A 25859-nucleotide genomic window follows, 5' to 3' on the forward strand; every position below is an offset into this window, starting at 1 on the left:
CAATTGCATGCTTCTTGCAAAATATCTTCTAAGACACTGCTCTCCCATGCCAACATGGCTGCTCCTTTATATATAAATCTGAACAATCCTCAGTATTGCTATAAAGGGTTTTTTAATAATACAATTAAAACTGTTGCCTTAAAATTAATGACATATTCCAGCTGTTGCACTGGCTCTAATGGAGCAAATACATTTATCGACTTTTAAGTATTTAACATTTTAGGGGTATGTGAATACACAAATATGAAATATTAACAATACTTCTATTATTTTTATGAAATGCAGAAGATACATGGTTTGAAAAATGTTCCCATCAATGAATATGTTTCCAAGTCTCCCATTGAATGTGGCAAAATGGATCTTTTATTTATTATTGACAAAACACCTAAAGTACTACCTATGTTTACACGCCACTTATAAAATTTTCACTAATTACATTTTAATTTTTTAATAAATTTTGATTCTCACAGTTAGTTTTTTGTTTAAATATCACAGTGTTAATTTAGATACTGTTTTAACACAAATCCATCTCAGTTAAAAAAAAAAAAAAAAAAAAAAAAGACGTTGACCAATGTACTCGATCATTTGTTCCAGATTTCACCTAATTACTTTAATCCTAAATATTCCTACCAATTACAGGACCTATACACCTCAACACAACTACAATTCAGTAAACAGTTTTATGGTATCAATTTTGTAAGTATAGGTTTATATATACCACTGCCTTTTGTTTACATCAGTGATTCCTGTTTATTTCAAATTGGATCGAAAAATATGTGTTTTAAATGGATTTCAATGGACCGTTATGTTTCATGGTACAGGATGTTGTGCATGAACTGACCTCTTTACTATGTCCCAAAAAATTTGATGGGATTCATGTCAGGCAATATGGGTGTCCAAATTATTTTGTTGAACTGTCCACAATGTTTTTCAAACTAATCACTAACAATTATGGCCCAGTGACATGATGTCATTGTTTGGGAACATTAAATCCATAAATGGCTGTAAGTGGTCTCCAGGTAGTCAAACATAACCATTTCCAATCATTGTTCAGTTCAGTTGGAGGATCCAGTCCATGCCAGTAGACACAGCCCACACCAGTAGGAAGCCACCACCAGCTTGCACAGTGCCTTGTTGACAACTTGGGTCCACGGCTTTGTGGGGCCTGCACCACACTTGAACCCTATCATCAGTTCTTCCCAACTGAAATCAGGACTCATCTCACCAGGTCACAGTTTTCCAGTCATCTAGGGCTCAACCAATGTGGTCATGAGCCCAGAAGAGGCACTGCAGTTGATGTCATGCTGTTAGCAAAGACACTCGCGTTGGTTGTCTGCTGTGATAGTCCATTAATGCCAAATTTCACGGCACTGTCACAGTGGATACATTTGTCATATGTCCTGTATTGATTTCTGCAGTTATTTCATGTACCATTGCCCATCTGTAAGCTCTGAAACTCTATGCAAATGCTGCTACACTCATTCGTTAAGTAAAGGTTGTTGATCACTGCATTGCCCTTTGTGAGAGCTAATGCCTGAACTTAGGTATTCTCAGCACAATATTGACAGTGTGGATCTTGGAATACTGAATTCCCTAACACTTTCTGAAATGGAATGTCCCATGCATCTAGATCCAACTACCATTCTGTGTTCAAAGTCTGTTAATTCCCATCGTGCACCCATAATCACATCAAGAACCTTCCATTGTGAATCATCTAAGTACAAACAACAGCTCCACCAATGTACTGTCCTTTTATACCTTGTGCACGTAGTTAGAAGAGAGCACAGGTTGACACCCTCCTACAAAATCATGGCAGAAATCGATCCACAAAAGTCCAGCATCATTAACATCAGATTTTTGTGGAATCTGCTAATATATCATGAGCTCAAACCTAATGTGATATCTCAGACAGAATGACCTCCATCCTGAATTCCAAAACTGAAATCTGTGATGGGATTGAGCATTTCTTGGTTGGAAAGATTCAATATGTTACCTTTGGTGGAACTTTATTGACAGTTGTAGAAGTACTTCAGATATGCCCCAGGTAAGGGCCAGGACTCTTACTGTTCATGTTTTATATTAATGACATGGCATAAAATATTCATTGCAACTTCAGGTTTTTTGCAGATGATACAGTTGCCTATAATGAGGTTGTGTCTGAAAAAAATCTGCACAAATATTTAGTGACTGTTTTTTGAAACCCTGCGTGCAAAATTTCAAGAATGATTACTAATTGAGGAATCTACAAATACACTACAGCTGTCTACTTATCACTCCCATAAGGAGTGAAGAGAGACAAGATTAGACTAATTACAATGTGCACAGTGACATTTAATATAATTAACCTATTTTTAGCACTAGAGACCTGATAATAAATGAATAATAAAGCTGGACAACTCACAAAAAATCTTTGATGGCTCAGTTCACAAATTATTCCACCAGCGTTGTGTACAGCATTCAGAGATGATTTTGAAGTCATCTGAAAGGACTGAAAACACACAGTTGACTTTTAAAACTTTCAAATTCCTGCTACACAATAATATGTTCAATTTAAATGTTTTGCAGTCTTTATGTCTGTAGTAGTTTTCAGCTTATCAGAATACGTGCTGTGCCATTGCTACAGTTCACAAACAACACTTGTTGTTGAATGAAAACTTTATAGAACTATTCAAGCTAGACAACAACAGCAGTTGAACTGTAGGTCCTGCCTAATAGGTCTACATATTCTCCCAGCATGTCTTACAGGAACTATCTATAAGGACTCCACTCAGAACACTTTTCCAGACTTGTTAAAGGATGTGGACCTGCAGATAATATAAAGCTTGTGGTTTGTACACGTTGAAGCAATTTTTAGTCACATCGTTCAAGATGAAGTGCTTAATAGACAAATAGATAGGAAAGAAACAATTCCATGACCTGCGTTTTCCCACAGCATCAATTCCTTAGGTTTAGATCTCTGTGGCCCCTTATGACAAGTGGTGTATGCAGTACAAATTTTAAATGCAGCGGTGCTTTTTCAGTGTGTAATTGAAGTCTGCAAAATTATTTTACATCATTCAGAAGTCTTTGAAAGGGTGTGGCATCTATGCTCCAGTGATCACTTGCAAGTGTATAATCAGGCAAAGAACATTTTAATCACTTGTTATGATTTTCTCAGATGTTCAGTATGTGAAAAGGAAAATTCCTTTGAGAAAACTGTAAGCCTATGAGAGATAATTGCTGGCCACAACTTACTTGCACAAGGAAAAATGTTTAGCACTGCCAGCACATGCACATAAAAGTACGCAAAACTAAACTAACTTTTAAAACTATTAATTGCTTCATCAGGGAATAAAGAGGGATCAGTAAGGGGAGGTAAAATACTGGGCAGCCACACAAACACAACTGTCGGCTATTGTGGCAGAGTTAAGCGGCGTGTGCAACTTAGTGACAGTGTGTTCTGCCAGCCAGTGCTAGAGGCGTTCCTGCCAAACATTCAATCAGCCGCTAACTATGCACATGCAAGAGCCTTTTTCTGGTGCAGATGGTCACACGATGATATCACCATCCACCAATCATCATTCCGGAATCAGCGGAGGAAGACTGGAGCTGCCGTGTTAAAGAGCCAGAAGAAAGGGAATCACGCATCTTTCAACCCGCCGCGGACTGCCACCCGGAAGATACTTCGATGCAGCTGGAATGTCCAAATACCACATCTTCGCTATGCCAGCCATCAACCCCAGACTCTGCACCCGTCTACTTCCTCGGCATCCGCTGGAAAGCGTCAAGAGAAAACCCAACGAAGGGGCATAAATTCAGTTCAGTTACTAATATTTCAGTTCAATAAGGTGGCATATTCTTTGGCTTGTTATAAAATTTTGGTAGGAGAAGAAGCCTTTTGTTTTCGAAGAAAGTTTATCTTTTTGTAAAATTAAGCGCTGGCTTTGCTCCACCTAATAAAAATTTTTTTGTTCACACATGGGTGTTAATCGGTGAATATAACACAGGCTTCTCAGAGCCCAAGGTGACAGGGACCCATCTGTTGTGAGGATAGGGGCAGGGCCAGTCCAAGAACATTTTTTTTCACACAAGCAGCATATCAATTGGTGCCCCTCCTGTTTTCCCACATGAATTACATATCATTTTATGACACTGCCTCTCTTTTCTTCACTTCCCTCCCTCACTTCCTCATATATTATTTGCCATTCCTTGGTCTTTTGGCAAGGCCTTTAAGAATAAATCTAAATTTAGTGAGTGTGGAAACGGGTTACTTTTGCTACTAAATTGATACAACCTGTGTACAAATTCTACACTAGGAGCCCCTCTGGTACCCCTCTCAGCCTGGCACCCCAATTAGTCTTAAACCAGCTGTGGGTAAGGAGAAATGAAGATGCAAGGGCAAGGCCTCAGAGAGACCTGGAGGTCAAATGTAGTACGTTGGTAAGATGGGTGAAAGACATGGAGGAGTGTATTGAAAAAAGAGGTAAGTACTGGATCAGAGTGAATGCAGAAAGGTGATGGGAAAATAGGACAAGATGGTGGGGCTTATGTTCTAAACAGACCCAGCCTGGAACTGGAAATTGTTCAAGATGATGATCGCGATGATGATAGTGGTGGTGGTGGTAAGCATTGTGCCAGCTTCTATCCTGAGCTGATTGGGGGGTGGGGGGGGGGGGATGAAGGGGGGGGGGGGGGCAATGTGAGAAGTAACGATAGAGTAAGAAGAAGAGTAATGGAATGACCAGTGTAGTTAATAAGTAGGAGAAAAAAGAGACTGTAGAAAAAAGTAATGATAAGTGATGGGAATGAGGGTAATCAAGATGAAAAAGTAAAGACTCACAAATAAAATATTACATATGACATAATACATAAAACTGTGTAATGAAGATGAAAAAAAAGGTTGTAGTGATGCAAAAAGGAAAATGGGGGGTGGGCAAGATTCTAATGGTAGTTAAGTCCAGGATTGTGTCAAAATGTGAGGATATGTTGGAGGGTAAGTCACTATCTCTGGATTTCAAAGAAACTATCAGGATTCAAACAACCTGTGTGGTGAAGCAGGCACTCAGCTCCTTTGAGTCATACTGTAGAGCATGTTCAGCAACTGGATAAAATATGACCCCAAGGCAGACAGTTCTATGCCCATTGATGCACTTAGCCAGAATTGGGGTGGCCATTCCTACATAAAATGTTGTGCATTGGACATATATTGGTTGGTAAACAACAAGTGTGATTTTACAAGTTGTTCTGTCTTTGATGTTGTAGAATTTACCAGTTACAAGGCTGCAGTGTGCAGTAGTGGGTATATGGGACAGGTTTCACAATGGTAATGATTGCAGGGGTAGAAGACGTCAGCAAGGAAATTGTTCTGCGATTAATAATCAGCTTGTATTTGAGGAATCCACATAGGTAGTTCCTAAAAGTTATTTGATATATCCTGATATTTTGTAGGAGTGGTCAATACAGTTGAAATTCATTGGAAAGTTAGAGTAAGTGCAAAGATCTTTGCTGTGGTCTCTGTAAGATACATGGTTATCTGTTTCCCACAATATTCGTATTGCTTGTACTTCTTCAAAACAGAAAAAAATCAATTTCTGCATTTCCCTAAAAGATTATTTCACAGGACAACAGCATGACCAAGCATGCAAAAGAAATTCATCTGCAACTGTATGTTAACATAATGAGAGAGATTTTTAAGTGCTAACGTGGTAAACTGACCACTTCACTCAGCTTATTGATGTGCAAATTTCATTTAACTCATTATCTATTTAGTACCAAGGAATTTTACATGTCAATTAACATTTAGTGTATTGTCATCAATGTTTACTTTTCATACCAGCAGGCTGAAATTTTGTGTTAGTTAATTGTGTACTACAGATCCCTCCATGAAATAGAAATTTCAGGAATGTGGTATTTGTCTATAATAACAACAAATGTTATTGCAAACTGTTGCATATACATGTGGTAATCATATTATTAAAATTACCAGACGTGACACTACATTGAAAAAAATCTCTGCTCCTTTAGTTGTATCAAATAGTACCATACATCTCCCCCTGCAAGCTTAATATTTGTATGAGGACATTGATGTTTATCAAAAAGCAAATACCTTCTCACTGTAAGCATAGAGACCTACCTGTACAATGCACATTGATGTATCTTTCATTCTTCTGAGACATGTAAGTAGTAATATTACAAATTCCAAACCCATAACATAAAAGAATGGCACTGCATAAATATTGGCATCTTAGCTTATAAACAGTTTACATACAATTTATGGGTAGATGAGCATCTAAAATTTAAAATATTTTGTGCACAATTTGGTAGATATCACAAAATTCGCAAATAGGAAATACTCATTTTATGTTTTTCATTTCATATACACACTTAACATTTTAAAACTTGCTTTACTGCATGAATTTACATTTAAATATTACTTCACACTATAGCAATATTCAAATAGATGGTGAATATTTAATTTACTTCATAAAATGATCAGCTCTTTCACATTCTTTACATTGGATTCAAGTCTGTTGTAAAATAAGTTCCCTGCATTTAAAGGATCTCTATCTGTTATTATCTATATCTCTCAGCTGGTCACCTTTCTTATTTAGCTATTCCTATGTTTATGGTACAGTGTAACTGGTAGAAGCCATACAAGGCATCACAGTGTCAGCTAAAACTTCTGGATTTCCATTCAGCATGTTGATGGTGAGCAGAATGGACAAGCAGATGCACTGTCTAGTACTGATGCCATTGTGAAGGAACTTGACATTTGTTCACCAGCACAATGCTTGTCAGCATAATGAAGTAAGTCGGCATGTAACAGCTCCGCTCGGTACCTTTGCCCCACCAAGCTAACATTTCAAACATGTTCACAACAACATTATTGGGATCTTTACCACCATTAGAAGGGTACCAATATTGCCTGAGAGGAATTGACCCTCTCTCTCATTGGCCTCATGTACATCCTATGAAAGACAGCAGCAGCAGCTCGAGCCATGACCTTCTTTCTGTAAGTGGATTCCATGCTTTGTGTTTCTCTCCATGTCATCATTGATGAGAGCAAGCAATTTGACTCATATGTCTTTAAAGATCTCTGTGCATTGCTTGACACTAACTGTATTTGAACCTGTGCCTACCAACTTGCTGTTAATGGTCTTGTAGAATGGCTTCATCAACAATTAAAGGCTTCATTCAGATGCCATTCATCTGAGCATTGGACTGATAGCTTATCTGTTGTTTTACTAGGTTTGAGGACAGCCTTTAAAGCAGACCTCAACACAACAGCAGCTGAATTATTGTATAGGCAGACATTTTGATTAGTGACATAGCAGGCAGTGTTATTGAAACCTCAGATTTTGCATAGCATCTTCACACACAGATCTGCAAGCTCCGTCCTGCCCCTAAGGAACATTCTACCCATGTGACCTTTCATCTTCTGTAACTTAAACTCGTGCAAACAGGTTTTCGTCTTGTGTGATGCTGTTCAAAAGCCTCTCTTAATCACCATATGATGGTCCACACACAATATTGGCATGCCACAACAAGATGTTTAATGTTGATATCAAAGGCACTTCTGTCACAACATCCATCACCAGACTCAAGCCAAAGATGAGACGCTACCTATGTGTAGCTGCAGAAGGACACTATACACATAGTCTTCCAGTGCCACCACTCATGCTTACAAGTGAATCTCAAGTCATAATTCATTTTGGACATTGTGTATATTTCAATATTTCAACTCCAAATATCATTGACATTGGGGGGGGGGGGGGGGGGGGGGAGGAGGGAAGGAGTGATGTAGACAGTGATGTGAATTGCCTGCTAACATTTCATGTGTGCATTGTAAACTCTTTGATTCTCCGCACTGCCTCTGAGCTAAAATAAAGTATAGATGTAGACACTCCTTGCAGACTAAACAATTTTTGGTTGCACTTTATAACTAATTATTATGTTGTGTACATAAATAAATTGCATTTCTGCATGACAAATGAAAGCTTGACAGGATGTGAAATCCATGATTACTGACCATTGTTCTAATATTTCCTATTGAAGTCTATTGTCACATTGGAATTTATAAATATTACTGGTTTTGCTCAAATTTTGAATGTCTTCAGATCTGTTGAAAACAAATAAAAGACATTTCAAATATGATCTTACGTAACTGATCTGAAACACAGATGTGATAAACATAAAAGTGTGTATGATATCAACTGTAGTTTGTAAAATGACCTTTTTTTTTTAATAACATTATGAATATTTATATATGTGTTTGGAGAGAGAGAGAGAGAGAGAGAGAGAGAGAGAGAGAGAGAGAGAGAGAGAGAGAGAGAGAGAGAGAGAGAGAGATTGATTTTTGATTGAGATTATTACTTTAAGTCGTAACTGGTACCTGAATTTTGGTTGCTGTCTGCTTGAATGATCAGCTTCAGCACCAATTGTTGTCGTATTGCAATTTGGAGGGAGTTATTGTTCTTTAAGGTTTAAAATACGACTCAGTTAGTTACTTGGCCATGTTGTGGATAGCTTTGAGCCCAAGTTTTCATAGCTTTTCATACCTAAGGGACCACTGTTGTTAGTAAGTAAGATCAAACAGCAATCTGCTTTTTGTGAGAAAAGGAGATTGCTTGACATGCAAACTTCCTTCAAACTACACATCTTGCTACATCAAAATTGGTCACTGGAGTTCAGCAACATACTATTGTACAAGAACATAAGCCAATTACTGTAATTAAGAAATTATGAGAGGTTGTTACTTATTGAATGAAAACTATAGAGAATGCATTTCTTTTCCTGTATTTTAGTGAACTTTGTACACTTAAAATTCTGTCGATTGATAGACGGCAATGACAATGAAGTTCACCTCCTTTTCCAAAAACAAGATATTTCTAGTCTCCACCTCCAAAAAATTTGTACACATGAATGTTTGGCAACTCTTACACATACTTCACTCAGTTTTATCACTAGAATATCAATTTTCATTACATATAACAATACATTCTGAGTGATGGCCTAGCAACACATCCTCTTTCCACAAGATACAGATTAACAGGTTGTTGTTTTGAGTCCATACATTTAGAGTGAATTACATTTACATTTACGGTATTTACATACATTACTGAGCTTCTCAGAATAAAATCAGGCACAAATTAGTTAAAGAAAAAAAGCAGCGAGGCACACATAACATTACAAGTTGCACAGCAACCCATCAGTTCTATGTGCTGAGTATAGCCTCCATAAGTTGCAAAGACAACAACTATAAAAGCATGTGTGCATGCATGTTAGGTGTTGCTCTCTATGTGTAGCATCGGAGGATAATAAAGTCAGTGTGTTAAAATGAAGCAGTTACAAAGATAAAATAAAACTTTAGTCAGTGTATAAAACTAAAATTAGAGAGGAGGAGAATTTTGCAATTCACATCTGTAACACATGTGGGTGGGCTGAAAAGTAATGCCTCCATATTTTTTCGTGAAAATTCTTAAAGCTTTTTAAATAAAACATATGTTATTAACATTCTGAACCTTTATTCTTCATGTCTACATATTTCCAACCCTCTGCTGCTAGAGGGCTCCAAATTGTGATGTGTAACATGGTAGTGTTTAATGTAACTATTATAGCATGCCATTTTTGATGCACCGACATAAAGTTTTGAATTCGGAGAGTTTGTCCACACATGGAGTACCCTTTCCCGCAGCAAGACAATGATAAACCACACATGAGTGCTGTGACATCTGCAACAATCCAACACCACAGATTCATTGTCATTGATCAGCATCCATACAATCCCAACTTGGCCCCATCCAATTTTCATCTGTTTCCAAAATTTAAAGAACACCTGTGACAACTTCCCTCTGGCACTGATAGAGCAGTACAAACAGAGGTGAGGTTGTGGCTCTGCCAACAGAGTCAAACATTCTAGCATGATGGTATCAACAAACTAGTCTTTCGTCGGGAGAAATGTGTTTATGACTGGGTGGTGATGTTGAATGATAGTGCTGAGAAATAAATATGTAGACTTGAAGAATAAAGATTTGGATTGTTATTAATGTTTGTTTTATGTAAAAAGCTTTAAAGTTTCACATAAAAAACACAGAGGCATTACTTTTCAGCACGTCCTTGTATTGTCTTCTTTTTTGACTATTCCATCAGAGGGCATCATATTCATGGCACAGGAACATATATGACCTGCAGTTCAACCATGCTGCTGGACTGATCTCTTAATCACTGGGTTAGTACTACTGGCCAGTTTAAACTGTTTCAGTATGTACGTGGTGGTATATGAGGGGGTACCAAAAAGAAATCAAACTTATTATTTTTTTAACTTATTTATTCACATTTTAAGCAAAAGCTTTCAATCCACTTGCACTAATATGCTGTGTAATATATTATTCCATTTTTCAACACATTGTTTAAATTCATCTTTTGCAATGCTTGACAGTGTCTCAGTCATTTTTTTCTTGTCAGTGAGTATGGGAGATGAGGAATGGACGTTATACCATTTTTGGTCAGGAACTGTTGTACAGACAGGGCTGTGTGAGCAGGGGCATTGTCACCCAACAGCCACAAATCAGGCCGCTTCCACTGCACATTACTGTGCAGTCTTTCCAAACTTCCAAGTAGAAATCCTGGTTAACTATCTGTCTCTGTGTAACAAACTCTGAGTGGATGACTCCTCTCTCATTTGACAAACATATCAGCAATGTCTTAATGACTGATTTCCTTTGACAAACTTTCGTGGGGAGAGGTGAACTTGAAGTCATCCACTACCTTGATGGTTGCTTTGATTAAGGATCTAAAGCAAAGCAACAAGTTTCATCACCTGTGATAATTTTTGAGAAAAAAGTTTGAATCATTTTGGGACTCTTCCACATGACCATCATTTTGTTCAGTAGTCAGCAGTTGTTGCACAAATTTGGCAGCCACTCTTTTCATTTGCAAATCTTCTGACACAATTCACTGCACTGACCTCCAAATCACTCCCATCAGCTCCACAGTTTTGTCCATGGTCTGTTGTCAATCTTCATTGCTGACTGCATGAATGTTTTCAACATTTTCATGCGTTTGAGCTGTGAAAGGATAACTAGAAGAAGGTTTGTCATCAGTTGACATTGCACCATTTTTTGAAATGACAAAACCACTTAGACACTTGAGTTTTCATCTCAGCATTGTCCTTGTACACTGTCCTTAACATTTTAAAAGTTTTGTTTCATTTTTTTCTGAACAAAAAGCACTATTTAATCATGACATGCCATTCACAAAGATCAGCCATTGCAAAAATGACAATCACACAAAACAGTTGTCACTATGTATTCAGCAAAAATTAGTCCCAACATTCTTCTGTGATGACACTTGGCTTACTCACTTTGGAATGTTCTCTCTATATGTTCCTACCAGTAAAATGTATTACTAAAAAAGCTCTGCCCACAAAAAAATTAGTGTGATTTCTTTTGGTACCCCTTTGTATTTCTATAAGATGTCTTTACAAAGTTCAGAATCACTATGCATCTGAAAATCATTTTGTTTTTTGAGCAGTTTGTCTGGCTCCTTCAAATGAAGAACAGAAGCTTCAAGTTCCTTCAGTATATTAAGGAAATAGCTCTTGGAACTGGAACTATAAACTGTTTAAATATAATAATCTGTAAGACCACTGGATGTCACATGTTTAAAATATGCAGAAAAATGATGTGCTCAAATAAAATATTATGCGAGAACCACTGCCACCCCACAGAGCATAAATGAGCTTACTTCAGTAGCATGGTTTATAAACTTTTCCACAAGCAAGTGGCAGTGACAAATGGGTGTAACATGAGTAACATAAAAAAAAATTCATGAGATAATCAAAAGTAAAATGCAACAATTTCCAAGAAACAAAACCATACAAATCACGGACATGAAGTATTTTGCTTAGATTTATAGGAAACATATCACAAAAAAATAGCATGATGTTTTCACAAAACGGGCAGCATAGCATTTTGTACACAAGGTTCTATTAAAATGAGATTGCAAAATAAGATTGATGATTGTGCAGAAAATTCAGCAGATAAGGAGTATATAAAATAAAATGTGCAGAGTGTGTTAAGTTTTATGCTGGACAGACAGATGGCCCAGTTTCCATAATCGATTCAAACAATATGTAGTCACAAATTAAAAAACTGGATTCAGTAAACATATAATCCACGCAAAGCATAATACACAAAATATAGAAGAGCAAATGGAAGTAATGCATACAGCCCCAAAGAATAGTTTCCTTAATATGCTGAAGGAACTCAGAATTTTCCCACATCACTTGAAGGAGCCAGACAAACAGCTCAGTGAACAAAATGATTTTCAGATGGATAGCTTTTCTGAACTATGGAAAGACAGCCTATAGACACATTTTACCAGGTACATGCTCAACTAGTTGTGCCACTATGATGTTTACTGATGATGGACCAGCCCAGCAATGATGACACCAGCCTAGCAGCAGAGCTCAAGTGCAAGCTGTATATGTTCATGAGCCATGAAAAGCAATGCTTTCTAGCAGAATACTTACAAAATAAGCGCACAGACAAAATGTGTGTGAGATGTGAGCTGCAAGATTCTCTTCCTTTCTAGTTTTAGTTTTAAACACAGTTTTATCATTTTTTTAACTGTTTTGTTTTAACACAATGATTTTATCATCTTGAGGTACCACATATACAGAGCAAACCTCCTAACACAGTTAACCACACTTCAATATAATTCCTGACTTTCTAGTGAATGTACATTAGTGATTTTTCGAGGCTGTGTACAGCACACAAAACTGAAGGGTTGCTCTGGAACTACTGTTGGTACTGTGTACACTTTCATATTTATCACATGTGTGTTTCACATTAGTTATGTCAGGTCAAACTTAGCATAACTTTTATGTTTTTCAACAAATTTGAAGGTGTTTGAAATTTGAGAAAAACTTGTAATCATTCTAAAGGAAGATGTGACAATGGACTACAATAAGATTATCAGAAGTAAATAGGAATGTGGGTAAACTACTTTGAGCAGAATAGTAAATGTATTATTATAGCCAAGACAGACTGAAAACCACAATCCACCACAGTCATAAAAGTAAATGTGCATACTTGCTCCATGGACAATGAAGAGACTGAAAAAAGTGTATGATGAGATGAAATAAAATATTCAGTACATTAAGGGAAATGAAAATTTAATTGTGATGAGAGGCTGAAATTTGAATTACGGAGGCTGTGGAATGAAAAAGGATGTCACATAGTACAATTTTTCATAAAGCACAATTTACTCATTGTTTTAAGAATAATGAGAAATGGTTGTGCACACAGAAGAGATCTGAAAACAACAGAATGTTTCAGATAGCTAATGTAATAGTAAGGTAAAGATTTATAACCAACATTTTAAAGTGCAGCGTGCTTACAGGAACAGTTGTGGACTCCAACCACAATTTATTGATTATGGACTGCAGATTAAAACTGGAGAAATTAGAGAAACACGGGGAATAATGGAGATGGAAGTTTTATAAGTTGAAGCAACTAGAAGTGGTTGAGAATTTGAAAATGAGCATTAGACAACAACACTGTTCCTGCCAAATATATAAGAGGCATTCAAATAAAACCAGATCACTAGTGTAAAGTATTGGTAATGATTTTATTAACTCAAAAACGTAGTTATACACAGCACACATACTCAAAAATAGTGGCCAAAACTGTTGGCACATTTATCCGATTGCAACACTAGCTGGTCGATTCCACCCTTGAAGAAGCTAATAGGCTGCTGGTGAATCCAGGCCTGGACCCAGTCACACACTTCATCATCTGTTGCCAGTCGATGTCCACGAATGGCTTGTTTGAGAGGTCCAAATGAATTAAAGTCACACGGTGAAAGATCGGGACTGTATGGTGGATGTTTCAGCATTTCCCACAATAACTGCTGCAATGTCATGTTCACTGCATTGGCCAGGTGTCGGCGGGCATTATCATGCAGGATGATAATGCCATTGGACAGCATGCCTTGGTGTTTCAACTTGATGGCTCATCTAAAGTTCTGTAAAGTGGCTTGATAATGCTGGGAATTGATGGTGGTACGCTAGTCCAGGAACTCAGCAAGCAGTGGGCCCTTGTGGTCAAAAAAGAAGGACATCATGACCTTACCAGAACTGGTGTGCACGGCCTTTGGTTTCTTTGGAGGTGGTGAAGTCACATGTTTCCACTGCTTGCTCTGATGGTTGCTTTCTTGTTCAAAATGGTGACACCACATTCCATCACGTGTGACAATACATGACAGAAAGCCATATTCCTCCTCATGATAACATTGCAGATGACTCAAAGACAGCACCATTCGAGTATTGTGCTGTTCAGCAGTCAGTTGGTGTGGAAACCACTGCACACAGATGTTTCAAAAGTTCAAGTGTTGATGCATTATGGTGGTGGCAGTGCCCATGCTAATACCCAGTAACTGATGGATCTCATCCACAGTGATTCTGTGGTCGTCCAAGACTAAAGCATTCACTTCCACAACCATTTCCAGTTTGATGATATGATGAGCCTGTCCAGGATGAGCATCTTCTTCCAGGGACTCGCACCCCTAAAGGAATTATTTGCACCATTCCACAACACTTCAATGGCTGAGACTCTACTCACTACACACAGCATTCATCCATCGATACATTCAGGGCCTCCAATTCCCTCCGTCGCCAAAAATCAAATCACTCCTCGTTGTTCCTGCTTACTCGCCTGCATGTTTGGTAGTGGACTATAACTTGTGTGACCACCTTCTCTTCAGTGTGAAACCACACTGACACTATGCAACATCAAATGGTGTGCATGTGTCAGTCTCTCTACTAACAGATGGTGCCACTATACCCGCAGTTACATGGTGCCAAGGTAGATGCACTGAGCAGGTTTCATTTGAATGAACCTTATAAGAGAAATGCCTAAACCGTATCCTCACCCTCCTTGGGTGAAGTCCAGGATATTATGGGCATCTCCATTTGTGTAGATTATAATACAGCTGATTCAGGAAATTAGCAGAAAAGATCCTAACTGGGGATCAACCTAATGCATTTTAGTAGCACTATTCTGCTGCAGTTCATATACTGCTGCATGCTTAAAATTTACATGGTAATTCTTAAAAAGTAAGACATGTATGAACTGTAAGGATGAATGCCTATTTTATAGTGAAAATTATGTTGTTGAATATTACAAATTTTGTTTGTTATTGCTGAATCTAGATGACTGGATGATTCATAGAAAGAGCATTTAACAGAATATTTTTATTATTTTTTCAACTTGCGAGGATTGCCAATTTATATTTATGTCTATGGGTGGATTTTTAAAAACTTGTGCATCAGACTACATAACTTCACTATTAATCATCATGTAAAGATTCACCATAAATGGAAATCAATTGTGTGCTTCTGGGAGTTCTGTCCAGTTCTTATCTCCATTTTATGCACAATATTTGAGTGACTGGCCTAGTCATCTTCTTCAGACTGATTGGGGTCCAGGCAATGAGTACATAGAAATGTAAAACTTCCAGAAACTTAAAAAGACAGCTGGGTTGGTCATCGAAACATAGCGCATAAAATTTTATTTATTCATTTTATTTACTCGTCAAGTTCTGTAGGACCAAATTGAGGAGCAAATCTCCGAGGTCATGAAACCCGTCAGTACATGAAATTACAACATAAACATAATAACAGATAAAAAAAAATGTTCATGAACCTTAAAAAAGTTAGTCCATAAGTTTAAGTCAATGCTATCAGCAATACAATAAAAATCAGCTTAATTTTTCAAGGAACTCCTTGACAGAATAGAAGGAGTGACCCATGAGGAAACTCTTCAGTTTTGATTTGAAAGCACATGGATTACTGCTAAGATTTTTTAATTTGAGTGGCTGCTTATTGAAAATGGATGCAGCAGTATCCGGCACATCTTTTTGCACAAGTGTTAAGGAAGTCCAATCCAAATGTAGGTTTGATTTCTGCCGAGTATTAACCTAGTGAAAACTACTTATTCTAGGGAATAAACTAATATTGGTAACAGGAAATGACAATAAGGAGTATATGTATTGAGAGGCCAATGTCAAAATACCCAGACTCGTGAACAGAGGTCGACAAGAGGTTCGTGAAATAACACCACTTATTGCCCGAACCACCCATTTCTGAGCTAAAAATATCCTTTTAGAATGAGAAGGGTTTCCCCAAAATACAATACCATACGACAATAGAAAATGAAAATAAGCAAAGTAGACTAATTTTCATGTCGAACGACCACTCACTTCTGATATCATTCAAATAGTAAAAATGGCAGTATTAAGTCTTTGAACAAGATCCTGAACATGGGCTTTCCACGACAGCTTACTATCTATCTGAATACCTAGAAATTTGAACTGTTCAGTTCCACTAATCATATGCCCATTCTGTGAATTTAAAATGTCAGGTTTTGTTGAATTGTGTGTTAGAAACCTTAAAAACTGAGTCTTACTTTGATTTAGCATTAGTTTATTTTCTACAAGCCACCAACTGAGGTCATGCACTGCACTATTTGAAACCGAGCCAATGTTGCACGCAACATCCTTTACTACCAAGCAAGCTAGTGTCATCAGCAAACAGAAATATTTTAGAGTTGCCCATAATACTAGAGGGCATATCATTTATATAAATAAGGAACAGGAGTGGCCCCAACACTGATCCCTGGGGCACCCCACACTTGACAGTACCCCACTCAGACCCCATATCACTCCCGTTATCTGCATTGTGGATAATGTCCTTTTGCTGTCTGTTGCTGAAGTAAGAGGCGAACCAAATGTGAGCTACTCCCCGTATTCCGTAATGATCGAACTTCTGGAACAATATTTTGTGATCAACACAATCAATTGCCTTAGTTAAATAAAAAAATATGCCAAGCATTTGAAACCTTTTGCTTAACCCATCCAGTACCTTACAGAGAAATGAATATAGCATTTTCAGTTGTTAAACGACTTCTAAAGCCGAACTGTACATTTGATAGCAAATCATGTGATACAAAATGATCAATTATCCTTACATACATGGCCTTTGCAATAACTTTTGCAAACACTGATGCCATAGAAATAGGTCTAAAATTATCTACATTATCCATTTCTCCCTTTTTATAAAGCGGCTCTACTACTGAGTACTTCAATCGCTCAGGAAACTGACTGTTCCTAAAGGAATAATTACAAATATGGCTAAATACAGGGCTAACATGTGCAGCACAGTACTTTAATATTCTGCTAGACACTCCATCATAACCATGAGAGTCCTTAGTCTTCGGTGATTTAATTATTGACTCAATCTCCCTCTTGTCTGTATCACAGAGGAGTATTTCAGACATCAATCTTGGAAAGGCATTTGCCAAGAAAGTTATATGAGTTCCTGTAGAAACTAAATTTTTATTTAATTCACCAGCAATGCTCAGAAAATGATTGTTAAATATTGTACATATATCTGATTTACCAGTAACAGAAATATTTTTACTGCAAACTGACTATATCATTGACCATGTGCTGCTGACCGGACACTTCCTTCACAACTGACCATATGGTTTTAATTTTATCCTCTGAATTAACTATTCTATTTGCATACCACATACTCTTTGCCTTCCTGATAACATTTTTAAGCACCTTACAATATTGTTTGTTATGGGCTACTGTAGCTTGATTGTGACTACTTCTAACATTTTGATGTAATTCCCGCTTTGTTCTACATGATATCCTTATCCTACTAGTCAGCCACTTGGGCTGACCGTTACTGCTAGTACCCCATTTAGAATGTTCTAATGGAAAGCAACTCTCAAAGAGCATGAGAAATGTGTTAAGGAAAGCATTGTATTTATCATCTATGTTACCGGCACTATAAACATCCTGCCACTCTTGTTCCTTGACAAGGTTTAAAAAACTCTCTATTGTTGTTGGATTAACTTTCCTACATAGTTTGTAATTAAATATGACATTGGTGTGAGTACAAATGCCTTTTAGTGTTAAAATTTGTGCATGATGGTCTGAAAGGCCATTCACACTTTTACTAACAGAATGCTCATCTAGTAATGAAGAATGAATAAAAATATTGTCTGTGGCTGTACTACTGTTCCCCTGCACCCTATATAGTAGGAAAAAACACAGTTTGCATCAGATCATATGAATTTAGGAGATCTAGCAACATCCTTTTTCTTGCGCCATCATGTACAAAATTTATATTGAAGTCACCACATATAACAAGTTTCTGGTACTTCCTACAAAGTGAATCAAGAACCGTCTCTAGCTTGAGCAGAAATGCTCTGAAGTCAGAGTTGGTGGACCTATAAACAACAACAATTAGAAGCTTAGTTTCACTAAATTCAACTACCGCTGCACAACATTCAAATATCTGCTCAGTGCAGTGTTGTGATACGTCTATGGACTCAAAAGGAATACTGTTTTTTACATACAGAGCCACTCCCCCACCCCGCAAGGAACTCCTTGAGAAAAAGCCAGTCTGTAGCCTGGTAAAGGAAGCCTCTGAATTGTCAGATTATTTAAGTGGTGCTCTGATATACCAATAATTTTAGAGTTAACATCTATAAGCAGTTAACTAACTTTATCTCTAGTACCTCTTATATTTTGATGAAATATGCTAATTCCTTCTCTACTTGGAAACATTACATCCTTAGTTAGAGGGACTTCCTTTACGCAGGTATGCCTATCAGCTGACTTCAATCTAAAAAAGGTGCACCTCTAACACCAACTACTATAGGAATTTTTCCACGAGTGACACCACCACCACCACCACCACCACAACCACCACCACCACCACCAGCACCACCCACCACTTTGACAGCATCCCCTGTCCATACCTATTGAGGTGCAGGCCATGCCTAGTGAAACCCGATCTACTGATAGACCCAACTGGCACCACTGAGATGTGGAGATGTGACCCATGCCCTCTGCCATCAGCGCCCTCCCCAGCCCCAAGTTAACGCGCCCTACGGCCGCATAAAGGTGAGGTTGATCATGATGCTTAAACAGTTGTACAAAGTACACATTAGTGCCACCAGTTTGAGCAGCTATCTTTACCAGGTTACCACCCACATCATATTCCCCATCCCTATCGAGATTGTTCCCTGCTCCACCCACTATCACTACCTGATCCTCCTTCGTAAAATTCTTATATAACTCCCCTATGCTGTCAGTCACCTGAGCCAACCCTGCACTATGCTTCACAATGCTGGTGGCCTGGTACTCAGTCCCCAACACTTCCGCCGGCCGCGGTGGTCTAGCGGTTCAGGCGCTCAGTCCGGAACCGCGCGACTGCTACGGTCGCAGGTTCGAATCCTGCCTCGGGCATGGATGTGTGTGATGTCCTTAGGTTAGTTAGGTTTAAGTAGTTCTAAGTTCTAGGGGACTGATGACCACAGATGTTAAGTCCCACAGTGCTCAGAGCCATTTGAACCATTTGAACCCAACACTTCCTGCAACTGCTGGCCCACACCTCTACTATGAGAACTACGTAGCAGCAGAACCTTCTTCTTTCTGATAGACTTTGTGACTAACCTAGGCCTCCTAATTGCTGAACACTGCTGCATGTTCCCTACATCTACAGCTACATGAGGCTCCTCTCCACTCAACTCTGACAGTTGGTCATATCTATTGCATGTAAAACTGTCTGAATACCTCCTCTTCCTAGCTGCCTTCTTGCCAACTGCCAGTTCCCATTCCCCACCACCCTTCACTTTCCTCAACCTATCTAGTTCCTCCTTTGCGCATTGTAACTGCACCATTAAGGGCACAGATCTTACGCTCCTGCTCCTCTATCAACTTATTTCTACTACAGATTCTGCATTCCCAGGAGAGGATCTCACTAAAATGACCACTGGCTTCCCCACTGCTTTCCTCCCAATGAAAATACTTTGAACAAATCCCACACCATAACCCACTACTCACAAACCTACGACAAAGCCCATACTTCTCACTCATGGTAAAATTTTACAGTTACTGAAAAAACTATAAGTCTACGTTACTTAAGTTCAGTTCCAGCAGTAGAACTATTTAAGAACTAACAATAACAGTCTCGAAATTCTCTGCCTATTAAGAAAGCAACTACTCGTATTAATACTACTACACCACAGCTAATACCAATACCAACAAAATTTCACAAAATTATTAGCTAAAACCAAAAAATTCAAACGGCCACTGGAACACTATGCGAAGTTAAAACACTGAACACTGAATGAAAATTTTAATGAAATGTTTCACTAGAAACAATAATAAATGTCAGTTGAAAACTAAAGCACGAAATTCACTAAATGACTTCGACGCACAGAAAACTCTAAATAACACAGCGAGGGAACGATTACAGAAGTTTATTAAGTCGTTATTTCAGCACAAACAGCTGAAAAACATTAAATTTAATAACTGTATTACAGAGCACAAATAAGTTTGTCAGTACTTAGCTTTAAAACCGCTACAGCTGCAGTGCATACCACAAAATGTAAACACACTACTGAGCAATAACAAAAAACAATAACTCTGCCGAAAACCCGGAAGCACACGATTAAACGATCACATTGAGAAAACTTGAGAGATCACGTAAATAGAAATAATTTTGTTTCTTATTTTGTGGTTGTGCACATCACAATTCCTTCAAAATTGATTTTTTTTATGAACATTAGGCTGTGATCAAAGGAATATTTCTCTGCCCGATACTTCATCTGCCAATGGTGGAGAGAATATCGAAGGGATAAATATGCCTTGAACTATGGGCAACTGCAGAGAAATATGCTTCTGGCCATGACATAATCACCTTAAAACAAATATAATCAAAAATGAGTTTGTGTCAGAGTTTCAGTAGTAACTTAAACCAAAGGAAATATGTGTTATAAACTAAAGAAATTCTTTGTTTTCTGTGTTTACAGATGCATAATTTTCAGTTACTTAATATTTGTTAAATATAATTCAGGCTTACTGCTGAGTGCTTGTCAATTTTAGTCTCAATGAAGTATCACATTCTGCCTGAAAACCTCTCATTTTTGTTTGACAACTAGTTCTATGATATGATAGAAAGTGTTTTGTCCCTACAGTTGCAAATGTACTAAGCAAAACATTATGTGGCAACAAAGCTGGAAATCAGTTTTGATGAGGTGACTTGATACAGCTGTCAGGAATTTGAACAATTGCATGTCTGCATCATGTGTACTGGTTTTGGTCATAGCAAACATTTCACAGCAAGATAATACCAACAGAAACAAATGAACAATGCATACACAGGTTAAAACAAGTAAGTTGTCGAGTTGATTAACATGAACATAAAGGAGTACAATCCGATGGAAAATTGAGTTCCATATCTGTATGAAGTACAGCTGTTTTGTTAGTATTCTCACATGTTTACTTTATCAAATTGGCAACTTTTTTTTGTTATCCTGTGCGTACATTGTTCACTTATTTCAGTTGATACAGCCTTCTTGTGAAGAATGTTAGAAAATACCCTGATCAGCCAGAACATTATGACCACCTACCTAACAGCTTCTATGTCCACCTCTGGCACAAATAACAGCAGTGATGCATCATGGCATGTAAGCAATGAGACCTTGGTAGGTCACGAAGGGAGCCGGCACCTCATATGCTCACCTAATTCATGCAAATTGCGGGGAGGGGGGCGATGAGCCCTGACACCACATTCAATCACATCCCAGATGTGTTTGATCAGCTTCATATCTGGCAAGTTGGGGGGGGGGGGGGGGGCAGCACATCAATTGGAACTCACCACCATGTTCCTCAAAACACTACATCACACTCATGCTCTTGTGACATGGTGCATTATCTTGCTGAAAAATGCCAGGAAACATGATCATCATGAAGGGGTGTATCTGGTCTGCAACCAGTGTACACTACTCTGTGGTCATCATGGTGGCTTGCACAAGCTCCACGGGACCCATAGATTTCCAGGTGAATGTTTCTCTGAGCATAATAGAGCTGCTGCCAACTTGTCTCCATCCCAAAGTACAGGTGTCAAAGAGATGTTCTCCTGGAAGATGATGGATTTGCACCCTCCCTTCGGAATCATGAATAAAGTATTGGGATTCATAAGACCACACAGTGCCCTGCCCCTGCACCAACATCCAGTGCCAATGGTATGTCCCCTTCAGTCACAGTTGCTAATGTCACGGCATTATCATTTGCGTATGCATGGATCGTTGATGGCGGAAGCCTGTCATTTGGAGTGTTTCATGCACTGTGTGTTCAGAGACGCTTGTACTCTGCCCAGCATTACAGTTTGATGTTAGTTTGACCATAGTTTGCTGTCTATCCTGGTTTATCAGTCTGCCCACCTTACAACATTTGACATCTGTAATTGGGGATGCCCACCCAACCCTACAGTGTCTGGACATGATTTCAGCTTGGTTTTGCCATGTGTTGAAGACACTCACCACATCACACCTTTAATGCCTGACAAGTTTTGTAATGTCCAAAATCCTCATGCCGAACCTCTGGACCATCACAATCTGTCCTTGTTCAAACTCAAATAGATCACATGCCTTCCCCATTCTACACACAGAGAGCTCACTCTGTGATACTACATGCACCCTGCTTGTGTCTGACTAGCAGTCATTTCCTCACCAGGTGATGCTGCTATCACCTGGATCACTTTATATCAATAATAGGTCAGTGGTCATAATGTTCTGGCTGATCAGTGTAAATAATAAATTTTTGCATCTGAGACAATCAAGCAACTCTTCAAAGCTGATACAACCTTAAATTTTTATTTAATAACTTCATTAGTCATTCAGAAAATGGCATAAGTAGCAATTAAACGCCTAAATAATGTTGTTTCAGTTATCCCACTTGGAGAATTTATTGGAACTAAAAAGTCAGCGCATAAATGAATTATCAACAGAGTTGCAGCATTATCAACAAGAAACAGAGCACACAGCTTAATGGACATGTGATGTGGAGAACAAATTTTATCAGAAGCAGAAGAATATTTGATGTTTCTGAAATAAAAGAAATACATATAATTAAGATGTTGTTCATGAATTACTTTTTTAATCGATATCTTTTTCAAAATTTCAACATAAACATCATGTTTAGGTGAAGCTTTGTATTACTGTAATGTGTTTCTAGCAAAAATGATTTGAATATAGATCCAAAAATATATCTACCATTGAAAAGTTACCAGAAGATAAATTAAAAGAATTGACATACAATATGTGTCATTATTATATTAACTTTTCAAACTATATCAATCTACTACAAAGATGTGCAAACTGTATTTAATTGTTAATCAATATGTTTTGACACCTCACTCAAAACTGGACATGTTAGTGGACAATCTAAATTTAAATATTCTTTTATCACTCCATATAACTCTGTCTTTGAAGACCCGGTAATGAAATACAATCAGCTTGTAACTGAGCAGGTGTGGTGGTATATTGCAAAATGTATTAATTAATACTGCCTTACTATCATTGTAACAGGGAGAAAGCTATTATGTCAACAAAATTTAAACATGACTGGGCCAGAATTGTATCAGTTGAATGTCAGTGGCCAGTTACTTGAGTACACAGGTACTATGCTATTAATTAATCATGCGGACAGCGTGCCAAGGAGCATCTCACATTTGTAAGATGCCACAAGTGCCACAACCCTGACATTTTACCATGTCGTTGATCTGACACTCAAAGATAGTTATTATCTTCTGCTCTCATAATTTCTCACTGTAGTTATTAGAGAGTTATCTTAATAAATCAAGGTGGCTTGGGAAGTGGGAGTGGTTAGTTAAATAAAGAGATCGGAACTGCAATAAACCATTCAGTATAACTGAGAAGCACTTCGTCCCCTTATAATCTGCAGTTTTAAGATGAGAGTGTTACAGTGGAAAGTCAAGTGACAGTATGCAAGTTGGTAATGATAGAAAACAGATGTGTGTGAGAAGATGTCAGCCAATTGCACACTGGCTGACATCTCTCCAGGGTGACAAACAGAAGCAGCAACTCCTATGGGAAGAGGGCATAAGTGCTGTGAGTGTCTCTTATGGTGTTTTTTCTATTCAGTGTTCTCAGGGAGCGTTGCAGAAATTTTCTTTGCTTGTGTGCTTATTGCCTGCCTTGTCTGTTTATCACATTTACCTATTCCACAATGAGCAACCCACCCCTCCCACTCCATGCTCAGGCACCACAGCTGCAAGCAATAGATGCAACACAGCTAACACAGATGTTTCAGTTTCAGACGCAGCAGAACTCAACACTGCTAAACACAGTCCAGCAGCTACTCTCCAGTCAAGCCACAAATAAAGTGTAACATGCAACAATGGTAGCTCTGGGTGCCATACTACCTTTCCGCTAGTTTAATGGTAAAGAAGAGGAATGGCTTGAGTGGTTGTAGCAGTATGAAACCCACACCATTGCTCACAAAGTGTCAGGTACTGTGAAACTACATTACTTTTTGTCAGCGGTAGGAAGTGCAGTCTTTCACCTTATTCAGAAATTGTTCCCTAATGCAACTCCTAGTGAACTTTCCTATGATCAGGTCATAGATTCTCTCACTTAACTATCATGACCAACAGGTGAATGTGGTGGCAGCTAGGTACCAATTCTTTCCTTACAAGAAAAGGTCAGAACAAACTTATCGTGAATGGGTAAGAGATTTGCAGGGTATGACAAGGAAATGCAAATTCAAATGCATTTGTGGTGCTTTATATTCAGATGTTATGTTGCATGATTCAATCATGTGCAATGTAACTGGTGTTAAACTTAGAGAACAGATTTTGAAACAGTGGTCCAATTCATCATTTCAGCATGTAGTGTAAATACCATATCAGCATTATTCAAGTGCTGTAGTGGTCAATACATTTAAGCAGCCACCAATTTGTCAGGTCAAGTTGACTCTTGCTTATGACTGGCTCAGTAGACAGCAATAGCATGCGTGCGCCATGCCATATAAACAGTTCTCCACACCGTGTAAGCAGTTCTCTAAACAGGTGAACAGAATTAAGTCAGGCCCTTGGTGCTATTAATAGCACAAACACCAAGATTGCCCATCCAGACAAGCAGAGTGTTACACTTGTGGCACGAAAGGTCATGTACAATCCCTATGTTTGCAACAGAACAAACATAAGAATTCTGCCCACTCACACAAATCTAATTGCAAGGCCAATGTAATCAATGCAGAACATTCACAACCTGCTGCAGGCATTCACAACACTAGCAAGCAAACAGTTCCTCCAGTGCTATGCCAGTCTAACAAACTATTTGTTCATTTGCATATTAGTGGAAAACTTGTGAAATTTCTGTTGGACACGGGTGCCTCTGTTACATTGCCAAATCGTAACATGTATAAACTGTTAAGCTCCCCATGCCTGTCTAAAACTAGCACGAACATGCTGGCTGATAATGGACAAGACATTCCTGTTCTTGGAAAACATACTTTTACTGCCATGTATCATTCGCATAAGTGAACTGTAACTTTCACTGTGCTATAATGAAGCAATTGTGAGAACGTATTTGGCCTTGATTTGTTTGGTTTTCATATTCAGGACAATGTGTTGCCAGTGACTGCATTCAATGCAAAAAGACAGTGTAGCTTGCTTGCTGAAAGAACTCCCTGAACTCTTTTCTGAAGGTTTAGGCAAGGTTAACAGTTTTACTACACATATTACTATGAAAGACAATGCTCAGCCAAAATTTTGCCGGGCCAGAACTGTTCCCATTGCATTACGGGACATAGTAGCTGCTGAACTTAAACAATTGCAAGATAGTGGAGCTATTGCACCCATACAAGCTAGTCAATGGGCAAGTCCACTGGTTTTGCTCCCCAAACCTTTAGGTCACATTAACCTTTGCGTTGACTTCAAGTCTACTGTCAACCCACAAACTGTGATTGATACTTATCCATTGCCATGCCCA

At 38.3% G+C, this 25859-nt stretch overlaps 1 protein-coding gene across 2 annotated transcripts in view; it reads right to left on the reverse strand.

Annotated features, from left to right (window-relative positions):
• Window positions 1–25859, reverse strand: part of LOC124788226 — a 103147-nt gene that overhangs the window by 43790 nt on the left and 33498 nt on the right. For both annotated transcript variants that reach the window (XR_007016074.1, XM_047255407.1), the window contains exon 2: window positions 2402–2488. Coding sequence is in view for 1 of the 2 variants with exons in the window: in XM_047255407.1 (XP_047111363.1) it covers window positions 2402–2479 (78 nt within the window). In the remaining variant the exon portion in view is untranslated. The remainder of the gene's footprint in view (window positions 1–2401; window positions 2489–25859) is intronic.

Source organism: Schistocerca piceifrons, chromosome 3 (assembly GCF_021461385.2).
Source record: "Schistocerca piceifrons isolate TAMUIC-IGC-003096 chromosome 3, iqSchPice1.1, whole genome shotgun sequence".
Taxonomy (NCBI): domain Eukaryota; kingdom Metazoa; phylum Arthropoda; class Insecta; order Orthoptera; family Acrididae; genus Schistocerca; species Schistocerca piceifrons.